Source organism: Taudactylus pleione, unplaced genomic scaffold (assembly GCF_031769625.1).
Source record: "Taudactylus pleione unplaced genomic scaffold, aTauple2 ptg000695l, whole genome shotgun sequence".
NCBI classification, from domain to species: domain Eukaryota; kingdom Metazoa; phylum Chordata; class Amphibia; order Anura; family Myobatrachidae; genus Taudactylus; species Taudactylus pleione.
This window is the reverse complement of record NW_028285097.1, coordinates 5205389-5229048: the sequence shown is the minus strand read 5'-3', so window position 1 is coordinate 5229048 and position 23660 is coordinate 5205389. Positions and strand designations below refer to the sequence as shown.

At 45.4% G+C, this 23660-nt stretch overlaps 1 protein-coding gene across 1 annotated transcript in view; it reads right to left on the bottom strand.

Annotated features, from left to right (window-relative positions):
• Positions 1-23660, bottom strand: part of TSNARE1 (t-SNARE domain containing 1) — a 252748-nt gene that overhangs the window by 157293 nt on the left and 71795 nt on the right. Inside the window, exon 3 of the mRNA XM_088456270.1 lies at positions 14406-14530. Coding sequence (XP_088312396.1) covers positions 14406-14490 — 85 coding nt within the window. The 5' untranslated portion in view covers positions 14491-14530. The remainder of the gene's footprint in view (positions 1-14405; positions 14531-23660) is intronic.

Below are 23660 nucleotides of genomic sequence, written 5' to 3'. Positions count from 1 at the left end.
ACTTCAGTCTGTGTTCTATGTCACCCAGTGATTAGCAGCAAAGAGGAGAAAAGGCATTAAAGCGGCCTTGAAGATTTCATGTGACTCAAAGAGCTCAATTAGTGCCAGTCCTCATATCTGAGAGACTGCAGCAGCGGAGATAGACAGACAGATATGAGATAGATACAGAGACAGACAGAGTATAGCAGTGAATGAGGATATACACTATGGGGTTAAAGGTAACACACACGGGGGAATAATCCCTAAACCAGCAGAAAGGAAGCCGTGCTTCACTGTCTGATATCACCAGAAGGCTCAATACAAATGGATAAAGTAAGACAAAGCCAACTTAATAAAACACAGCGCCGTCAGACCGGGCTCTGGATAGTCGCAGCCTCGGGGGTGACTCTCGTTAGACATGAAACATGTAGTATTATGTGAATAGAAATATATACAGTTATGTGCGTTGGGAGCCCCATCAGACAAACCCGGGGGACAAATTACTATTTTTCTTTGTACTGTGCGAATTAAATATTATCTGAGGTCACAGCGTCATTAATTCTAAGCCAATCTTGTATGAGTCTATGTAGCTTTATTACATATTGTTACACATGAAGGCACAGGAGAAAGGAGGGGGGAGATGTTCCCCTTATGTGCAATGTTTAATGTCACAGGATCCCACACAAACCCAGACACTGGGCTGTGATCTGCACAGTGATTCAGTGGTATCCTGACAAACATGTTCTGCTACAGAGATAGACAGATGACTGTCTCCCACTGAATGCTCCTGGTACTGCATCCCATGACCTACAAGTGTACAATTACCTGCACACGGAGCCGGCCTAGGAAAGGATTAAATAACAAATCTGTGCTTTATCTACAAGTAGTGCACTCGTGCGGGCTGTTGCTCTGCGTCTGCATGTGTTTTAAGGGGCCTATCCATTACCAGATAAATTTGAACGATGAACGATTTATCGTTCAGTCGTTCAATTTACCTGCTAATGGCTAGGCCCTGAACGATGAAAATGCGCACTCCCACGGCGGACAAATTGTGTCTTTCGTCTCTCCAACATGTTGGTCAAATATCGCTTATTGCTGACAGATATTAGAAATATCTGTCTGGTTATAAGCGGTAAACGACGAACAATATTTTGAATGAAAATTAATAGAAACATAAAAAATGAAAAAATCCACTCCCTGAATGATGTCGTGCAATATCGTTCGTCGTTTGCAAAAATCTGTCATGTACATGACAGATATGTCACCGCAGCCCCAGGAATTTTACGGGATAAATCTTTTGTCTTTCATCGCAGAGAAAGATCTGCTAATGGGTAGGCCCCTTTATAGTTTTATCACATTTGTACCTTTTAGTGAGTGAACTAATTGCTGCTTTAAATAAAAACGATGAGGACACAAGCAACAAATAGAAGCGTCTCTGCAATTCCTAAACTCCTTTTCTTAAAATAGTAATGACTCCTAGTGATTTAAAGTCCAATGCAGAACAGATAATATACTTCGAAAAGTTATTTTGGATTTATTTTTACCACAACTTTTCATTTGGATGAAAAAAAAAAAAAAAAAAAAAAAAGACATCAGATGTACATGGAAGGGGCTGGAGATTTACTACAAGAACAAGGCTCCAGGCCTGCAGTAAAAGACGAGACGCCCAGCGCCCTTACGGACAGACACTGCATCTCTCCGAATGCGCGCGGTACATAAGACCAAAGGCTCCGTTTGTTTACTACAGCAGGAAGACGCAAAGCACAGCAGAATTTTTCACATGCAGCAGAAAAGATTGGAGCATCGTAAAAATTATTTCCAAACGGCTCTCCTCAGGGGAGGCCTGCAGACACGGGGAGCGGAGAACATTACAGCACAGAGTGATTCATGGACAGGCACAGAAAAACTCGCCCATAATTTGCACCTTGGTGTCTTGGGCCTATGTCGGCCCATTACTCTGTGAATCCTGATGTTTACTTACCCAGAAAGACGAATCCTTCATTTTCCAGGGCTTAATTCTCTTGTTTTGCTACAAAAGCACATCGTTTGTCTCCGGTGCACCGACGGGAGCAGCAATTATTTGTGTAACACGCGATAAGCCCCCCAGGGGGTTTTTAATTTTCATGAAAGGTCCAAGTATTTTAACTGCAGCCGGAAAAGGATGTAAGATGACCTGTTTAATTCTCGTGTGGCTTGTGTTCAGGTTGGTAAAGTCTTTATACTCACATTTATTAAGTCCAGCAGGGCAGTAAAAACTCATCTGACTACGGAACGGACCAGAGGACCGACCTCCAATCAGAAATCTGTCTGCATGTCTACGGTAACCTCACAAAACTTAGGAGGAGATGTATAAAGCATTAGAAAGAGTTTAGAAGTGGACAAAGCAACCAATCAGCTTCTACCTATAACTTATTAGAATGTATGTAATAAATGCTAGCTAGAAGTTGATTGGCTGCTATGGGTAACGTCTCCACTCGCACACTGGCATTAGACCTAATTCAGTGTTACGTTACTAGAACCATGTGGTTCTCTCTTTTACATCTAGAACAATGGACATTTAAATAACTGTTGTTTCTAATTATATCAAGGACAATTATATACACAAGTTTCAATGCATAATTGTAACCAGTAGCATTTAATAGCTTGTTCTAAAGGGCTCGATTCAGTTCAGCGCGATTCATTTTGGGGGCGAAAAAGTACTTTTTTGGGGTGTTCTTAAGATCTTTTTTTTTATTTTTTTTGACAGTTGTCCTTTGGGGGGGCTGTCCCAAGGGTTCTGAGTGGTTTCCCCAAAATAAAAAACTTACACTTCGTTTCTCCTGCTATTCAGAGGCGAATCTTTATCGCCTATTACATTGCATCGACTTTCCGCGTAGGCGAAAAGCGGCTGGAATTGAATACGGAAATAAGTTTCCGCCAGGCGAAAAGTCGAGATAGGCGATACTTTTTTGCGGATCTCGGATTTTCGCGTCTAATTGAATACGGCCCTGACAACTGTCAGACTGAACAGTGCACTGTATTGAATAGCTCCAGGAGCTCCCTCCCGGGGATATTCAGCATCGCGCTGAAAAGAATCTAGCCCAAAGTCTCTCTGCTCACTACATCATGTGCGATGAGACTGCGGATGCCAGGGAAGTTTACAAGTCACTGCGCAGGAATATAAATCAAGGATATTAATTATCAACATTGTTCTTATAGTCTGCCATAATGGGGGCGATTCAATTCAGCGCAATGTTGAATAGCGCCAGGAAGGAGTTCCCGGAATTATTCAATTGACTGCGCTGTTAAGTCCGACTAGAGCCACCTAAGACAGAGAATGCCACTTCTAATGCTAACCGGCATTCTTCACCAAAAGTGCTGAGGAGGACAAAGATAAACATAGGCGCCTCTCTAGTAAGCTCCGAAATTTTGCTGTTAATTAACATATGTTACCGTCACTATTTATAGGAATAATAGATTAGCAGGATCATTTATGCCAGGACAGAGAATCTGAGAAGCTGTCCTGGTGATGACTTTCCTCCATTAAAGCCACCATTACATCTGCGATAAGCAGGCAGTGAAAGATTATAATGGGGAGTATGCACTGGCCATTCTCTAGCTCCAGGATGGAGAAGAAAAGATGCTAAAAATATAGCCTATAGGCTACAATAGTCCTCCGGATTCCGGCGGTGACCATCCTGACGTTGACAATACCGGCTCAGGAATCCAGACGGTCATCACACTACCGGCTTAGGAATCCCGGCAGTCATCAAACACCGGCTCTGGAATCCCAGCGGTCATTACAATACCTGCTGAGGAATCCCGGCAGTCACCAAACACTGCCTTATCACAATACCGGCTCAAGAATGCAGACGGTCATTGCAACACCGGGTCAAAAACGCAGAAGGTTATCGCAATAGTGGCTCAGGAATGCATTCATCATAATACCGCCTCCGGAATCCAGATGGTCATTACAATACCGGCTCCGGAATCCAGACGGTCATCACAATATTGACTCAGGAATCCCGGCAGTAAGAATCTGGACTGTGAGTATTCGGTTTAGGCACTAGGCGGAGGGCAAGGGTTAGGCTGAGGCAGGGGACAGTTAAGGTTAAGCTGCGGGAAGGGTGGGCTAGGGTTAGAAAACTTCACAACATTCGTCTGTATTTTGACTGCCAGGATTTTGCTGCCAGCACTGTGTCCACCGGCACCACCGGGATTCCGTACTCAAACCCTACAATGGCCATTGGCAGTTAAACTTTTCTGAACTTGGTAAATTGCTCCAGACCACAGGCCCCATTGCAAATAATAGAGACTGCGGTATCCTGTGGTAATCAGCTGAACGCAGGGGATATCCTTTATCTTTCCTGATTTCAACTCTTTGAAAATTGCAGTGATACTTAAATCAGGCGGAAACTACTGTTCACACATGATTTAAGATACCAATAAGCTTGATAAATAGGCCCCATAATGTGTTGTCTATATATTTATTTCCTCAGACTCCCTACAAATGCAAAACATATGGCAGAAGAAGCACTAATGCGTTGCTAGAGATTAACGCTTACTCTCCAGCAATAGATCTAGAAGACATCAAGGGATAGGATCCATTACAAGGTACCATAACTTAAAGAGAACCTAGTTTCACCATAAATCAATACAGTAAACATAACTCTTGATTATGAGCTCAGTATTGCTGCCAGCTCACAGTTTATGCGGCTGGTACAAATCCCCTGTGCTACAGACCTACATACCGTATAGACCAGATTCAGAATAAATATATAAAACAGCCATTGAAGGTAATACCATGGAGTGTGATGCACGCTGGCACCATAAATCCCTCAAAGAGGAGAACGTACAGTACGTGATAAAGCTCATTTATAATACTAAGGCTTTGCGTTTTGCCGAACCATTAGCAGTAAAGTGTAGGCACCCAACAAGACCTGTGGGAGCAAGAAACACAATATCCCACAAGCTAAAGACCGAAGCTAACCACTAAATAACAAAACCGATGAATGAAAACTACGCGCCGTGAGACTACTTTATGAAATAAAATATTACATTTAACTGGACTAAATCTAGAATACAAGATGATCGTGTATGAATATGCACTAACAAATATACAGATGTATGTACAAAGGCTTGCTGTGACATCTGGTAACAGACTGTGAGCAAACGTTACTGCACGTGCTGGAATAAATGAGATCCAGCCATTGGGTGGCTGAGCGATCAGGTCTCGTGCTTTCTCTGGAGCCTCCTAGTGAACATGAGATAGGGAATATAGACTGTAAGCTCCAGGGACTAGTGTGAATAGACAAATATTCTCCGTTTAGCGCTGCGGAATATGTGTGCTACATAAATAACTGGCAATAAAATAAATAAACACACAGACGAGGCTGACCAGGGTCATCATCTGTCATGTGAAATAATACCCTTCATTTACACAGACGATTAACGGGCCCGTGTGGCCCAAGCGCAACTGTAAGATATCGCTGTCATTTCCGTGGCGTGCACTCGGCAGAATAGACTTACAAACCAGACGTGTGTACGTGACAGTGTGGGGGCGATTCAATTTTTTTATCATCTAAAATGACAGGCAATCGGGGTGCGATATTCAATTGTTCTGGGCGCCCATGACTTATTCCACATTACGCGCCCAAATAGACCGGGTGTAGTCGCGTAAAACAGGTAAACCCATCTAAAGTCCTGGTTAGCGCACCCAAACCATGGACTAATCGCACATTTCTGCTCGCCATCTCAGGAGAAAACAACTGAATCATCCAGTGTGTGCGCGCAGTCTTGTACCTATGAGGGCCACAGTCTGAATACATCACTGAGGATGAAACATCCCATGTGTGCGCGCAGTCTTGTACCTATGAGGACCACAGTCTGAATACACATCTGAGGATGAAACATCCCGTGTGTGTGCAGTCTTGTACCTATGAGGACCACAGTCTGAATACACATCTGAGGATGAAACATCCCGTGTGTGTGCAGTCTTGTACCTATGAGGACCACAGTCTGAATACACCTCTGAGGATGAAACATCCCGTGTGTGCAGTCTTGTACCTATGAAGACCACAGTCTGAATACACATCTGAGGATGAAACATCCCGGGTGTGCGCAGTCTTGTACCTATGAGGACCACAGTCTGAATACACATCTGAGGATGAAACATCCCGTGTGTGTGCAGTCTTGTACCTATGAGGACCACAGTCTGAATACACCTCTGAGGATGAAACATCCCGTGTGTGTGCAGTCTTGTACCTAAGAGGACCACAGTCTGAATACACCTCTGAGGATGAAACATCCCGTGTGTGCAGTCTTGTACCTAAGAGGACCACAGTCTGAATACACCTCTGAGGATGAAACATCCCGTGTGTGCGCGCAGTCTTGTACCTATGAGGACCACAGTCTGAATACACATCTGAGGATGAAACATCCCGTGTGTGTGCAGTCTTGTACCTATGAGGACCACAGTCTGAATACACATCTGAGGATGAAACATCCCGTGTGTGTGCAGTCTTGTACCTATGAGGACCACAGTCTGAATACACCTCTGAGGATGAAACATCCCGTATGTGTGCAGTCTTGTACCTATGAGGAACACAGTCTGAATACACATCTGAGGATGATGTACCTGCTGGAAGGGGAGATGGGGGATGACGACTTTGTTAAACACAAACGCTTTACCGCAAATACTTTCCTTTAGCGTGCTCCTAAGTGCAGTTCTCAATATTAGATACTGTACCAAGCAGTTACTCTATCCCATGTAATATAACTTGCATTTTGGATTTAGTGATCTTCTAAAACGAAAGGAGGCACGAGGGGAAGTAAGCGAGAAGCTTATTTAAAATATATATTTTTCCATATTCTTATTCCTGAATAATACATGGCACTTTTATATATCAGAGATGCTCTGCTCAAAATGTAGATTTTATAGGCTTTAAAAAAAAAAAAAAAAATGAGCATCCTGTCATTTACATAACAACTTGGCAATTTTTTAAAATTTGTATTTGTTTTTTAATGATGCGGTTAATGATTTGATTTTCTTCTTTACTGCACCATACTCTGTGGTAGAGGTCGGGGGAAATGCCCCTTTAAAAGCAAAGTTCGAAATTGGAACTAAAACAATGAGCCAAGAAGGCCGTCTGCTCTTCCCACAGAAATTAGCACAGATTTGCTGATCTCACGAAAAAATGACTTCTATATCCATACGTGTATGGGGTGGAGGGGTGTAATCCTATTATAAAATGCCTTTTCACACCAAACCATTATCTGAGCTCATTTGTAGTCATAAAACAAATTGCACTATAATTTCTAACAGAAATAAAACAGATTAGGCTCTAATACGGTAATAACTATAAGTCATTAGTGGAACGGTATAGTCTCTGCCACGATCCTGGCACAGATAGATGGGTGACTACGCAGAGAAGGGGCGGATTAGTGCGTGGATGGGGGCAGGATAGAAGATACATGACGCGTTCTGGCAGAGCGCAGCGCGTAGTACTCGTGAGTCAGTTACAATGAAGAATCTGCAGTACACAAATGTCGTGTGTTGGATCACTGACACGTACAGGAAAGGATCTGTGTGCAATCGCTGGATGTTCTGGAAATAGTGTAATCGGTATTCAGAGATGCTTTACGCTGGTACTGGAAGATGTAATAAAACAAACACTCTCATTTATAAATAACTTATCATCCCTGGGAACTACCAACAGACCCTGAAACGTTCCGGTAACGCAGTATTCACACCTACACTCATACATAGCTATATTGGGAATTCATGCATCTCATCCTATACTGGACAGGACACCAGTACAAAATCAATGTTGGAATCGTAAATGTGCACAAAAGCCAACCTGTGGCTCTCCAGGTGTTGGGAAACTACAAGTCTCAGCATGCCCTGCCATAGTTTTAGCACTTCCTAATAGCAAAACTGTGGCAGGATATGCTGGGACTTGTGGTTTCACAACAGCGGCAGGGCTACAGGTTGGCCTGGTCTAGACAATAGGGAAATGCCATAACTGGATGAGGGGTGAGGGGTGCCACCCAGCTCAGAGACTGAAGGGTAACATAGGTGCTCCCCTCATACATGCACCGCTATCTACATTAGGGCCACACTGGCCTCTTATTAGTGTGTTGCGCCACGGAGAACACTTATTATTTGCACCATAAATGGACACTTTTGGTAAAACTGCAGTCACAATATTGTCACATAATTACTCCGCAGAAAGTGGCTGCCTAAATGACAGTGGGACGAAATACTAAATGTGGGTCTAGTACACAGGTTCTCAAACTCTGTCCTCAGGACCCCAAACAGTGCATGTTTTCCAGGTCTCCTCTCAAAAAAAACACAAGGGAAATCCTCCACCTGGGAATCTTTTAAAATGTGTCAGTAAGTAATGACTACACCTGTGCAACTGCTGGGTGACCTGGGGAATGTGTCAGTAAGTAATGACTACACCTGTGCACCTGCTGGGTGACCTGGGGAATGTGTCAGTAAGTAATGACTACACCTGTGCACCTGCTGGGTGACCTGGGGAATGTGTCAGTGAGTAATGACTACACCTGTGCACCTGCTGGGTGACCTGGGGAATGTGTCAGTAAGTAATGACTACACCTGTGCACCTGCTGGGTGACCTGGGGAATGTGTCAGTAAGTAATGACTACACCTGTGCACCTGCTGGGTGACCTGGGGAATGTGTCAGTAAGTAATGACTACACCTGTGCACCTGCTGGGTGACCTGGAAAACCTGAGGACCGAGTTTGAGAACCACTTGTCTAGTAACACAGAATTACATTACTATGCATAAAAAGAAACCAGGTTCGCGGCCCACGTGTTGTGTATTTGAGCACAGCGCGGCTCTCTCTATGACCACACACGGTTGTGTACAGCGACGCGTGGACCAAGGCCAATTTGCACAGCAATGAAAAGGCCCTTGGCAGTTTTATTACGTAGCGTTGGCGCTGCGAGGAAAAGCGTGAGACGCAAAACTCCAGCTGACCTGGGAATTCTCAATCGGAACGCGCCTTTTTTAGGATCTCTGCGAGAAAAGGGGAGCATGTAACAAACTCTCTGCGCACGGTGATGTGCAGCATAAACGGTGGTGAAATAAACAATTAAATCAGCAAAAACTGGAACACACAAGACATCTTCTCTGTAATGAGAAACTTCCTAATATATAAAAGAAAAAAGAAAACCCTTGGTCAAGGCTGGCTTTATTAAGTGTAATGAGTATCTCTTTCTCCGGTACATCAAAATGATCTTCATTATGTTATTCGCCATTCTTAATCCGGGAGTTACGGCTCGGGCTAAGAGTCCCACAGAAAAGGATGGTTGGAGAATTAAAATGGCAAATTTGGCATAGATTTCCTCTCATTAGACCTGAGGAATGTGACAACCGCAATACAGAACAGATTATTAATATAGCTAAATGTGCTCAATGCAAACCTTTTAGTCTAATGGCGGCTCTAAATTAACGGGATAATAGCAGACTTCCACATTATGTGTTATTTCATTACAATGGATCATTTTAGAGTTTGCTTTGTACATATTGACAAAGCCACCAGCCGTAATGGAAAGGGGGTGATAGATTCCAGTCTGTAAAATGGAGGTGTTGGCATCTGCTCTGTTCACTCGACGTTTGGCAATAAAGATTATTTCTGCATGGCGTAGGGCCCGAGTGTCTCTGCAGCGACACGGAAAACTGGCTCCGAGCGCTGCAGACCCAACTGATCACATTTTACACTACCGGGTCCTAGTAAGTGACCAGACCTGAGACACAGAGAAAACCCACTGTCTTATTCTACATTTATATCCTTACATGTAATCTCAGATCACACCATGATGAAACCATCATATGACAATATTCTACAATGGGGGAATTCAATTTGGCCCATAAATCGGGCACTTACAGTTCTCCATTGCACCTCTATTGAGTGTGCGGAAAATTGTACTGCCGCCAGAATGTGACGTCCTGTTCTAGAACGGCACATTGCTCTAATACAGGAATTTAATACCCCTCCGCCCACCCCACAACCCCAATGAGATTAGATAATTGTTGAATTCAAGAGTCAACTGACCAAGCTAATATTCAGCTATACAGTGTTCGCAAATACGCGCTATAGCGTGTATTTTACTCGAATACGACGAGAGGGGACTCACTTTTGCAAAATGTGTGGGTCCTCGGGCACGCGTTCCGCTGTGGCCAATCCCATGGCTCACGATCGTATGATTGATGTCTCCCTGGCCCGGCCAGGGAAGACTATGAAACTGGAGGTGGAGCCAGCCAGCCAAAGTTCAGCTGCAGCGTTTCCTCCTGATGTTGCAGCTTCCCTGGAACCCGACAGCAGGACGTTCCCAGCACACGGACAGGCCCCCGGCGGAAGGACGTCCACCGGCACCTCGACAGGCCCCCGGCGGGAGGACGGCGCAGAGGTAGGATGTCCCCGGGAACCAGGACAGGCCCCGGCAGGAGGATGGCTCCGGCACCTAGATGGCCTCGGCAGCAGGACGTTCCCGGCACCTCGACAGGCCCCAGAATAATATTTAAATGTTGGTTCAATATATATGGTACAATATACTCATTTTCTGTGCAGAGTCACTCCCATTTCTCTCCAACGCCTTTATTAAATGTACAACAGTGTAGCAATAGCATCTAAAATATAACAAACGTGATCACAAATAATATGGGTGGGGGAGGGCAGCTGCTACTTCTTACTACTTTAAGCTTCTCTATAATCTACCCTTACCTCCTCTTCCCAGTCCCAGCACTGCCTGCCCCTAAAATCCTCCTTGCCCCCCAGTACTGCTCCGGCTGTTATTTACCTATGTCCCCTCCCTACACCCAGTACTGCCGGTCCTAACCCACTCCTTGCCCCCCAGTACTGCTCCAGCTGTCATCTCCCCTTGCTCCCTCCCTACCCCTAACCTCTCCATGCCCCTAGTACTGCCCCAGTTGCTATTCACCTTTGCCCCCTCTACCCCAGCTTCTCCCGTACCCCGCAAGCTCTACCCCAACTGCTGCCTGCCCTCACTCCCCCCATAATATGTAATGGGACCCAGAAACAGTGGAGTAGGACCCCAATTTTGTAAAGCGAGGTGTGTTCTGCACGATCACTGGCTATACATTGTAAGAATCAATGAAAGGCTGCACCAATGGAAATTTATAGAGGTTAACGCAAAACGTTAGACTCTGCAAATACAGCTTTACGCTCCATAGATACCCGGCCGATGTGTAGTCTGTATTCTGTAATCACTGTACCAAAGAAAGCAACTGGAGCAGACAGGAGTTCTAGGAATATTGTCTTCACACATCAAAGCTTAACAGAGAGCCTAATTCTTCTGAATTATAATCACTTTATCATTATGTGGTTCATTATTTTTCTGTAATCTGGCCTGAAAGTGGTAGTATATTGCATTCATATCTCTACATGTACATTGGAATATATATATATTTTTTCCCCACCAGGCTGAATCTTTGAAAAGGTAAGCCCATACCTCCATCCAGATTCTCTTATTATTTCCAGCTATGCAACAACTCGTGCAGTATGCCATACAGCTGTATAATAAGGTGGCTACGTAAAGAACAAAGATCAGGGAGAAGAGAACCGGGCCCGGCCACAGAGCTTATAATGAAGGAGCACAGGGAAATGGCTGGGGACGAGCTCTGGAGTCAGTCAGACAGATATCATGGAGATGAAGGAAAGCTATGGTGCTCACATAGGGCTAAATGAGACGTCTTTGTGGGGAAAGCTGCCGCCAATACGTGGGTGCGGGGAGACTGGAAGATGAGAGCTGGATGGAGCGTCGGACAGTGTCACAGAGAGTTCTAGTAGTGAGGTGGAACCGGAGAGAAGCCTTGAAGGTACACGGTAACAGGTTTGTGGGTGCAAGGGGTCATTTGTAAATGTTTGTTGGTTAGGTATGTAGTAAGGTGCAGCAGAATTAAGGGTCGATATTATCTGAGGGACAAGGATCTTTCAAGTACACAACTTACTTTTCCTCTAATAATAAAACACAAAGACCTGAAGTCAAACATGTCTCACAAGCATTCCTCTTACTGGTCATAGATCTGAGGTGCAGAAGGGTAAAGACTCCAGACCTGGGGATGCAGCGAGTAAGTAAAACAGGCCAGGACTCCAAATGCAAAGATGCAGAGTGGATAATATAGAGCACAAGGACAATGAGCCTCATGGCTGTTCTACTCTCCTGCAGGGAAAGCCGCTACCACAGCTAAGGACAGTCAGGTGTGACAACTCTTCCACCCAGGAAACTCGCCCGCAGTCCCTACGTTTTACAGCTCTTTCTATAATGTATTTCCATGTTCACATTAGTGTTCATGACATCTTTAACTACAATTAAAGTGCTACTATGGCAATGCTGTGAATAAAGATTTCCTGAATTGCATGTCAATAGTCAAGACAATAAATGAAAGAAGCCACATTTATTAAACAAAAGAAAATAATCTGCTGTGGGAATCATGTGAGAGACATGAAGACAATGAGAGGAGAGGAGAAATGATAGAATTCTGGGATGTCAAAGCTTGCCATGGCTGGCGGTATAGGTTATATATGCAGAGCTGGGTAATGGTATGTGGGAGAGGTTATACATGCAGAGCTGGGTAATGGTATGTGGGAGAGGTTATACATGCAGAGCTGGGTAATGGTATGTGGGAGAGGTTATACATGCAGAGCTGGGTAATGGTATGTGGGAGAGGTTATACATGCAGAGCTGGGTAATGGTATGTAGGAGAGGTTATACATGCAGAGCTGGGTAATGGTATGTGGGAGAGGTTATACATGCAGAGCTGGGTAATGGTATGTGGGAGAGGTTATCGATGCGGAGCCGGGTAATGGTATGTGGGAGAGGTTATCGATGCGGAGCCGGGGAGTGGCTAGTGTGAGAGGTTATCGATGCAGAGCTGGGGAGTGGCTAGTGTGAGAGGTTATCGATGCGGAGCTGGGGAGTGGCTAGTGGGAGGTGGGCTGGATGCAGAGCTGGGGAGTGGCTAGTGGGAGAGTTTATCGATGCGGAGCTGGGGAGTGGCTAGTGTGAGAGGTTATCGATGCGGAGCTGGGGAGTGGCTAGTGGGTGAGGGGATGGATGCAGAGCTGGGGAGTGGCTAGTGGGAGAGGGGATGGATGCGGTCCTGGGGAGGGGCTAGTGGGAGAGGTTATCTATGCGGAGCTGGGGAGTGGCTAATGGGAGTGGGGATGGATGCGGAGCTGAGAAGTGGCTAGTGAGAGGTTAACAATGCGGAGCTGGGGAGTAGTAGTGGGAGTGGTCATCCATGCGAAGCTGGGGAGTGGCTAGTGGGAGTGGTTATTGATGCGGAGCTGGGGAGTGGCTAGTGGGAGTGGTTATTGATGCGGAGCTGGACAGTGGCTAGTGAGAGGTTAACGATGCGGAGCTGGGTAGTGGCTAGTGGGAGTGGTTATTGATGCGGAGCTGGGGAGTGGCTAGTGGGAGTGGTTATTGATGCGGAGCTGGGGAGTGGCTAGTGAGAGGTTAACGATGCGGAGCTGGGAAGTGGTTGGTGCGAGGTTAACGATGCGGAGCTGGGGAGTGGTAGTGGGAGAGGTTATCCATGCGAAGCTGGGGAGTGGCTAGTGAGAGAGGGGATGGATGCTGAGCTGGGGAGTGGCTAGTGAGAGAGGGGATGGATGCGGAGCTGGGGAGTGGCTAGAGGGAGAGGGGATGGATGCGGAGCTGGGCAGTGGCTAGTGGGATAGGGGTCTATTAGGTAAAGTATTTACACAGCTCCAACAATTGCCTGTTCTATGACAACGCTCTAACAGTCGATCCATTACACCGCTCCAACTGTAGGCCAGCCTATGACAGCGCTTCAATGTAAGCCAGCCTATGACACAGCTCCAACAATAGGCTAACCAATTACACTGCTCCCCAACAGTTCAGGTTTTAGAGGTATCCATGGTTGAGCACAGGTGGTTAAATCAAATTGACTGAGGTACTAATTTAATCCACCTGTGTTCAACCATGGATATCTCTAATGGGCCCCATCTGCGATGGATTGCCGCGATCCCGCAATGCTGCAACCCGGCATCGCAGAAATCCCACATGTTGGATTTTGCCGATTGCGATCAAAAAATGATCGCGATCGTCAAATCGCAGACATTCAACCTGTCAATTGTCTGCGATCCGACAACGGATCGCAGAACATCGACGGTGGGCGATCGGACGTTTCCAATGGCCGATCGGAAATTTTCGGTCGCATCCGTGCATCGCGACGATCCGTCGCAGATGTATGGCCACCTTAACACCTGAACTGTTGGGGATCTTTGAGGACCGATTTTGGAAACCTTTGCTGTAAGCATTGCACACAAATGTACACCAAGACACAACCACCATACATGGACAAGATTCAATATAGACAAACAGTAGAAGAGGGGGGGAGGGGGATCACACGGATTAAAGGTGGTCTTACCTAGTGGCTGGTAACCTTGTGAAGACGGACCACCAAATGGGTTTCTGCTTCCAAATCCACTTCCATCAACAGAGCCATACGACATGTTTGTAATTCAGGCTTACAGTACTGGAGACACTGGACAGCTGAGAAGTAAAGCAAAACAAAGACCGTTAATTAAACACTATAAGGGGCGATTCAATTATCGGGTGTCTTAACAAATCATGGCCGACAGAGCAATTCAACTGTTGCTCTGTTCGGGCATCCGTGCAGCATGTGTGCGCCGCTGACAGCACGTTTCTGCTCACTACCTCGGGAGGCTGCGGAAATGTGTGTATCCGCGGCTATGCGAGCCCAAACTGGGCAACAACTGAATTAGTTAAGGTGCCCGATAAAAGCTATTTACAAGAGAGAAAAACACATGATAAATGAAAGTAGCATTCATGTTACACTCCTGAATGGCGAGAAGTGTGCAGCTAAGTAGAGGCTATGGAAGACATGTTACATGCTCTACTCTAGAACGTGCCATTCACCACATATTGTACACCACATAGGCGGTGTACAATACATTTGAGCTTCAAGTCATTAAACCCGAAAAGCATAGCCTGGAATCCCAAACATCAGGCTTCCCTTGAAAAAATATGGTGTGAGCTAAAGTCAGAGCTATGGGCAAAGGTGGGCTGGTCTGGTATCCAGAACTATCTTATTGCTGCTGCTCCTACTTCCAGCGTTGGATATTATGTTCTGGGAAAGATTATGATGACTGCTGCACTGTATGTTGTGCTCAGGGGGGGGACACCGGCTGCTATACTGTGTGTGGGGAAGAGGGGGGGCACTGGCTGCTATACTATAGGGGCAATATTGCTGTCTAATTTGGAGACAATAGCTGGTTAGCTGGATATACTATGCGGGTCATTGCTTAGCTGGATATACTATGCGGGTCATTGCTTAGCTGGATATACTATGCGGGTCATTGCTTAGCTGGATATACTATGCGGGTCATTGCTTAGCTGGATATACTATGCGGGTCATTGCTTAGCTGGATATACTATGCGGGTCATTGCTTAGCTGGATATACTATGCGGGTCATTGCTTAGCTGGATATACTATGCGGGTCATTGTGGCGGAACAAAATATTTTCATACCTCTCGTTTTTGATATAATTTGTAGAGAGGCCAACAGAGCTTACAGTCTCTGGATGAGTGAGACAAAAACAAGGATTTTACACTTCAGACAGAGTATGTAAAGCTGGATTTTAAACATAGAGATCTGTGCGATAACTTGACCAGAATACCCACATTAATGTACAAGTACATGGCAGGTGTCAGCTACAAGAAAGTAGTCACATCCGCTATAGAAAATAGCGGGTTCTATTGCAGCGATAGCTGAGCTTTCACCTGTGCCCCCCAGCTCATTCCTGCTTTATACCCTAGCTACCAGACCCAGATTTTATATTATTAGAGCTGAAGCTCAGCGGGGAACACGACAAATCATGAACTATACTTTGCCCCCAGCAGGCGATTTCTGCTTCACGTGACCTTTTCCACGCAACACAGGGCGGTCACGCGGCCTGATCGTGTTATTACAGATAAGCGTTTCTCTGATTAAATGTAAATTTACCCTATTGTTGAGATTAAGGATCTACACTGTTCTACAGTGCAACCATCACTACTTGAATTAAGGATATTGGACACTACAGGCTAATATAAAGTATATTAATAACACCCGCTATATATTTATATATATATATAAAGAAAGTCTGCAAGTATATCTTTGTGGAACAGGCCAAGACCTTCAATGGCCCCTTCATAATAAGCTCCGACCGGCATATTAATTTTAGTTGGTTGGTTTCATCAAGGAAAAGGCAGATAGATGAAAGGCTGAAAACCTAATTAAGAGTCTGAGTGTAAGCTCACTCTGGCGGCACGGTGTGTGTACGGTGTGTAGAGTGCATGTTATAACCCCGCAGTCCAGTTGCCTTCTCTTTATGTTTGAGAAAAAAATTAAGAGCGGCTCGGGAAACCGGCCAATAAAGAGAGACGTTTATGGAGTAAGAACAGCGTTTGATTTATGAGCTGTGGAACACCACACCTATGGCAAGATTAAACCTCCAGTCTACATAAAATAGCAAAATTCAATAATGAATATTAACTATGAACTCCTGGGAATTACTGCAAGAAGAGTCAAATGCTCTCAGTAATAAAGAATCAACACTTTCATAATTCAGCATGGGAATTCTAAAGAGTCTCTTATCCGAGAGGAGCCAACATCAACTGCGGCGCTGTACAGTCGGGAAGGAAATCGGTCCTTTGGGATAAGTGCGACAGAGACCTAGCAATCCGTACGAGTAACAGCGGCTCATTATCAGATATACATGTGCTTGCAGTACAGATTTACTTTCATAATCTACGCTGCCTTATTCCCACTGTACCGGCCTGAAATGGTTCAAGGGACTATCAGGGCTTCATCCAAAAGTCTCATAACATCTCCTGAACCCCTGCCACAATCCCAAAGCACTTTGAAACCGAAGTGGCCTTTCTGTATAGGATTTGCTATTGCTGTGATATTTACAAAACACTCATTACAGATTTTACATTCTGTTTACATTGGCACAATGTAAAGATTGTAAGGCCCCACTAGAGCTCCCATAGCATGCCTCCACATTCTAGGCACCTGCCTATATTACCTTGTGGATAACCTGGGCTTGATCACTATTAATGCCCGAACAAGTGCCATCATGCACATTATAAAAAACTAACTAATTCTCTAACTCAGCGGGTTTCAACCGGTGTGCCGCGGCACACTAGTGTGCCGTGGCCGGTTGTGAAGTGTGCTGCGGGGCTGTCAGAGCCACCGGGCACATTTTACTGTACTTCAGCATCCTGGGCCGCTGAGCTCTTCTGGGAGACTCAGGCACGACCGGGTAGTGACCTGCAAAGATGCGGCGGCGTGACATCACAGGTCACGCACGCCGCGTTGTCCACTGCCCTCCAGCCCGCTCTGCCAGCCCACGCCCTGCGCCAATCAGCCAGCCCGCACACGATCCTGCTGCAGTGTGAGTGACAAGGGGGGAAGAAATGTGGGTTTTGTGGGGATCAGACATTTTTTTCTTCTTCGTGGGTACCAGCCATAGTTTATTTTTTCGTGGGAACCAGTCATGTCATTTTTTTTAGTGAGAACCAGCCATATGTTATCCAGCCATATATTTGCCTATTTAGTGGGGAACAATGTGTTTTGTTTTGTTTTTTGTTTCTGTGGGGCCAGCCATAGGTTTCTTTTTCTGTGGGGAGCAATTCTGTGGGGCGCAATGTGGTATGGTTGTTTTTTTCGTGGGGAGCAATGTGGGGGTTTTTTTTCTGTTAGGCCAGCCAATGGGATTGTTTTATTCTTGTGGGGGCCAATGTAGTGTGTTTTGTTCCTGTGGGAACTAATGTAGTGTGTTTTTCATAGTTCGCGCACACCGCATCGCCGGATAGTGTGCCTTGGCAATTTTAAAATCTTGTGTAGTGTGCCGCGAGTTAAAAAATGTTGAAAATCACTGCTCTAACTACTTATCAATATACATATCTTTTTTGAGCATTCCTAAAATCATGGAACAAACAGCAAACTAGGGGCTATTCAATTGTTTATTGCTCCCGTCTAAGTGACTGTGAGCTATTCAATTGTTGCTCCTGTCGGCCTCGATCAGCTGCCAGGGGGTGGAGCTGAAATGGGTGAAAAGTTACCCATTTGGGCGCCCAAACGGCACTTTTCGCGATCGTGCCCAGCACTTTGGTAGAGGTTAGCCGTCTTACGCGGCTAAACCAGACCTCTATGGGTGCGATAATCGGCATCAATTGAATAGCTCCCCGTGATCTTCTGTCACTTTAGACGATAGATAGTGCGCACTAACACAACTGAATACCGCCCCATGTGTCTACATCCTGCCATCTATTTCTAATTGCAGATCCTATGGAACAGCGTCAATATTATATTGCGCAAAGGTAAAGTATTACTTGAAAACAATTATACAGAACCTGGCCTCTTAGGATCCAGTAACGAATCATTATCTTCGGTTATGTTACTGGTTTCCATTAGTCACAATGAATTGGGAAAGAAAAACTGACTTCGCAGCAAACTTCAACTGAAAGCTATATGGCAAAAAACGAAATGTAAAGTACACACCAACAGCCGCTCACCTGTGCACCATAACAAGCATGATGCTGGCAAGTCATGTATGAACTCTTGTTAAGAGACTAATCCATATTCAATTAAGATTGTATTTCTAAGCAAAATTGTGCAAAAATAGCATTATTGGCTTGCTGGGACGGAATTAAATAATTAGTGACTCAGTACCGGGAATCGTTCCGCCGCCTCCTTATTTTTGATTGTAAGTCAGAATTTGGCTGGCTAAGAGAGGAGTGGGCATTTAATGATGCAAAATCATAGCTGCAATTAGGGGTTTTGTGGAAGGGTAATTACGAGTGGTGCCCGCAGTGACAGCCGCCAGTGTGAGGACGCTGAATTTGCAGTACATCAGAAACTTCTCATTCCATAAAAATTGACTTTTTTTTTTCTCACTTCGGGGGGCCTCTTCCCCTAATTGCTGCCTTATCCCATATACATTCAGCAGATATGCTGATGGATCGTATCACTGGAACTACACTGCTTCAGGCTTTTACGTCAATGTCTAAAGTTTTCAAAGGTAGTAACACAATGCGCACACAGGTGCGTCTGGCTCATTGCTGCAGTTTTACAGACGCTGCGGGCACCACATTTGTCCGTCAATAAATCTGTCTTTCTAAACGTTAAAAGAAAATCGTGCTCTGCATATGGAAGCTAATCCGTTTAAAAGAACAGTAAGAAATGTCTTCCTTCCTCTCACATTTACCAAGGATCCATCGTCAAACTTCGTCCTAATTCTGCACCTCAGAAAGACAAGTCAGAGGGTAGACAATACCTGGGTCTCTAGGGAACAGTGGTCCTGATTCAGAGCCGGACGCATTAGCTGTGGTTGCCACCCACAGCTAATGCGAGCGGCCAGGAAGATGGTCGCGATGGTCTAGACCATCGCAACCATCGGGCTTGCGACGAGACCCTTGAGGTAGGGTCTCGTGGCCGCAAGCCCCAGAGAGATTTCGGCCAAACAGAGCCGAAAGCTCTCCCACTGACATCACTTGTGATGTCAGTGGGGCCGCCCCCAAATGGTAGGCGTTCTCATGGGAACGCCTCCGTCTGGGCAGCCACCCCCCCCCGTGGCCCGCCCACCAAAGGGGGCGTGCTGTCAGTCAACATCGACAGCATGCCCCCTTTGGTGCGAGACCCAGAGCGACGGATTACCCGTCGCTATCCGGGTCTCGCGCATGCGCACAATGGAGCCGGCTCAGTCGGGCGCATGCACACTGGCCCACCATTGACCTGGTTGCGAGCGCACAGCGCTTGCGATCGGGTCTGAATCAGACCCAGTATTCCAAATAAAGGGAGTAAGTTAAATCACCAACTTTGGGGAACAGATACAGCTGTAAAATTGAGTTGTACTTGAAAGATTCAATATATATTGGGGATGGGGTGGGGGGATTGGTTCGGGATTCGGGATCCATCACAGGCCCAACCATAAAGTTCCTTTAACCGACCCAGGGCAGCGGGAGCCTGGACAATAGCAAATCACATTTTCCACAAAAGTATTTTAAACTGGGATGGGGTCCATCTTCCCTCCCCAGGAGGCAGCGGATAGTGCTGACCTATGCTTCTAAGACAACTTCACAACCCACCGCACTGGGAGACTCTGCCAGCCGCAAACAAGCTGGCAGCAGCGAGGACGCAGGACGAGGGTTTAGGCGAGACATTTTCCAGTCATTCACACTTTACAGAGAGCAGAAAAGTGATGAGAAGAAGCCGAGCGGGTGGTTCGGTCAACATAATGACACTATGCCTGGTGTAAATTACCAGCAGACCCAGGAAATAAAAGGCAGAGGGGGGCACGGAGCAGTACAGCAAATTGATTATTGGGATTTGGAGGCACGGGCTTCATTTGTAATGAGTGTTGGGACTTTTAATCATTATGCGGATTGTTTGTCTCTTGCTGCATGTGTACAGTGGCCATTCTCCTCCCAAGACCCGTAGAAGAGGTGTTGATTGATTCCTCTCTCAGCAACAGGGGGAGAGCACACCCCATTAACTGGAACAAGAGACGCCGACACGCGGCCCTAGGTCTGCTGCATCCCTATGGCGATTACATTTAAACAAAACCTTTCCGAAACTGTTATTGTCCTTCATACAGAGGTACGGCCCATGCACGTTCACCATCAGGAATGTGGTGACCATAAGGATCGCACAGCCGATTACATCAGATCATACCTGGGCAGCGCACTTGCTTTTGGGGCCCCACAATGGGCCTATTTGATAAGCGTCACAAACAGGGAATAATATACTATTGTTTTCATTATTTTTATACCATAAGCACCGACACAGTTTACCCCGCTTTCATCACATTTACCCCTCCGCCAGAGGTCAGATTCAACTGTGCTACAATATATTGTGTGTGATTCAATGCTCACATTGTACATTGTAGGATGAAATGTATTTCAATGACGACCATTTGTACGGTTAGAAGAACAAACACTCTCAAAATTTCCTTAAACCATTTTTAACTTCACAATTAATATGCAGACTTCGTCAGCCCCTCTGCAACAGGCAGCACATTGCCTAAATTCACTTGAAATGTAATTTTGCTGCTCAGTGAAATATGTAATGCATCTGTGTTTGTTTGGTATCTTGACGGCTATAGACCATTCCACATGCCAGGCTCTCAAAGACAGCCGGCTTCTGAGAGGGATGGAAGCCATGCCAAGTTAGGGAAGTCGTTCAGTGATTCATAGATGACAGCAACGTGCCACCAACCACGACGTGTGCGCACGTACGTCAGGGGCTGTTCTGCCATCACGATGCAGAGACCGGCGCGGGCAGTAATTACTGTAACATTGGTAGCAGCAGAACGGTCACTTTCACTTCTAGATTAGCTGATGCTTAATTTGTCTATCTACTCAATGGCCCTGACCATTTCCTACTCGTATCCCACAAATGCTAAACACAGTGATTGGTGGCAGAAGACATTGTCGAGGTAGGCGAACGACAATGCCCAATTCCTGCCAAGGATCACGGCCACAAAACTTCCACTCATATCCCCCTAAAGTTAATATACAGACCCTGTACTATGGCTGCGCTCCTCAATTACCAAAACAAAAAAAATACAAAAAAGGAGGTTGGGTAAAATCACTGCAGATTATCTACAGCATCTTAACAGTACATATGAAATTATAGCCATAATTACCTTTTAAACTCTGAGAAAGTATATACAGCTACAGACTCTGCCCCAATATGTGAACCCTGACACATCTAATGGATTAGAGTCACATTACAATGGTTCTCAAACTGGGTGCCATGGGTTGGTGGTCCAGGACCAAATAACATTATTTATGGTCAGTGTGATTGGCAGCAGTCAGCATTGGTTTCGCCTATCATAACATATGTGGACAGGAATAAGTGCAGCCTTGTCCACCACCAGATAACTCAGCCTAAGGATGACAAGTAAGCACAATTACTTAAAGTCATTTTTTTCAGAATTTCTCAATACCACCCATTCCACACCAAAATGCTGGGTCTTCAAAAACGGTTCCAACCGTGTCAGACCCTTTTCACACCGCACCTTGGACCCGGGTTATTCCTGGGTTGGCCCCGTTTACACTGAACCCGTGTCTCCCCTGCAAAACTTGCGCATGTCATTAGAAATTGACGTTTTTAAGCTCACAAAGATGAGGTCATAAAGAGTAGACTGCATTGCATCAGTCATGGTCGACGAGTTACCATTGTCTAGCCCGAAATTCCTGGCACAGAAATTGAGAGTATGAGGCAGATTGTGACACTGTGCTACCTTGTGCAGTTATTTCAGGAGGAGGGCGCAATTTTTCGCAGAGGGGGTTAATACTTGACGCTACTATTTTTCCTTCACCGCTGAATCAGCCCATGGTGCCATGCTGTAGCTTGGAGAGGACATCATCTCTGAGCTCACCTGCTAGCTCAAATCAGCAGATATTAACGTGACCCGCATCGGATAACCAGGGACAATACCCGGTTCGACCCTGGTAGATATCAGGGTGAGATTACCAGGCAACTCGACCCAGGTAATTTTTCTCAGACCCTGTCACACCAAACATCGACACGGGATGCCCCGGCAATAACCCGGGTTAAAAATTTGGTGGAAAAGATATATTAGAAACGTTTGGCATAGTGGTGCCGTGAAAAAATGGCTTATATTCTAGGGCGCTGCGATTCAAACAAGTTTGGGAACCACTGCGATATATTACAGCAGATTATATAGTGTAGCTCAGTACAGAGTTACAGGTGCCACAGGGGACCTGGAACCCAAGAATTAGATATGGAGTTGGGAGGAGTGAAATGCTATATAACAGCTATGTTAGAAGGAAATGATCGAACACTAGATAACAGCTATAAGATAGTAGGAAAGGATCCAGCACTAGATAACAGCTATAAGATAGTAGGAAAGGATGCAGCACTAGATAACAGCTATAAGATAGTAGGAAAGGATCCAGCACTAGATAACAGCTATAAGATAGAAGGAAAGGATCCAGCACTAGATAACAGCTATAAGATAGAAGGAAAGGATGCAGCACTAGATAACAGCTATAAGATAGTAGGAAAGGATCCAGCACTAGATAACAGCTATAAGATAGAAGGAAAGGATCCAGCACTAGATAACAGCTATAAGATAGAAGGAAAGGATCCAGCACTAGATAACAGCTATAAGATAGAAGGAAAGGATCCAGCACTAGATAACAGCTATAAGATAGTAGGAAAGGATCCAGCACTAGATAACAGCTATAAGATAGAAGGAAAGGATCCAGCACTAGATAACAGCTATAAGATAGAAGGAAAGGATCCAGCACTAGATAACAGCTATAAGATAGTAGGAAAGGATCCAGCACTAGATAACAGATATAAGATAGAAGGAAAGGATCCAGCACTAGATAACAGCTATAAGATAGAAGGAAAGGATCCAGCGCTAGATAACAGCTATAAGATAGTAGGAAAGGATCCAGCACTAGATAACAGCTATAAGATAGTAGGAAAGGGCCCAGCACTAGATAACAGCTATAAGATAGAAGGAAAGGATCCAGCATTAGATAACAGCTATAAGATAGTAGGAAAGGATCCAGCGCTAGATAACAGCTATAAGATAGTAGGAAAGGATCCAGCACTAGATAACAGCTATAAGATAGT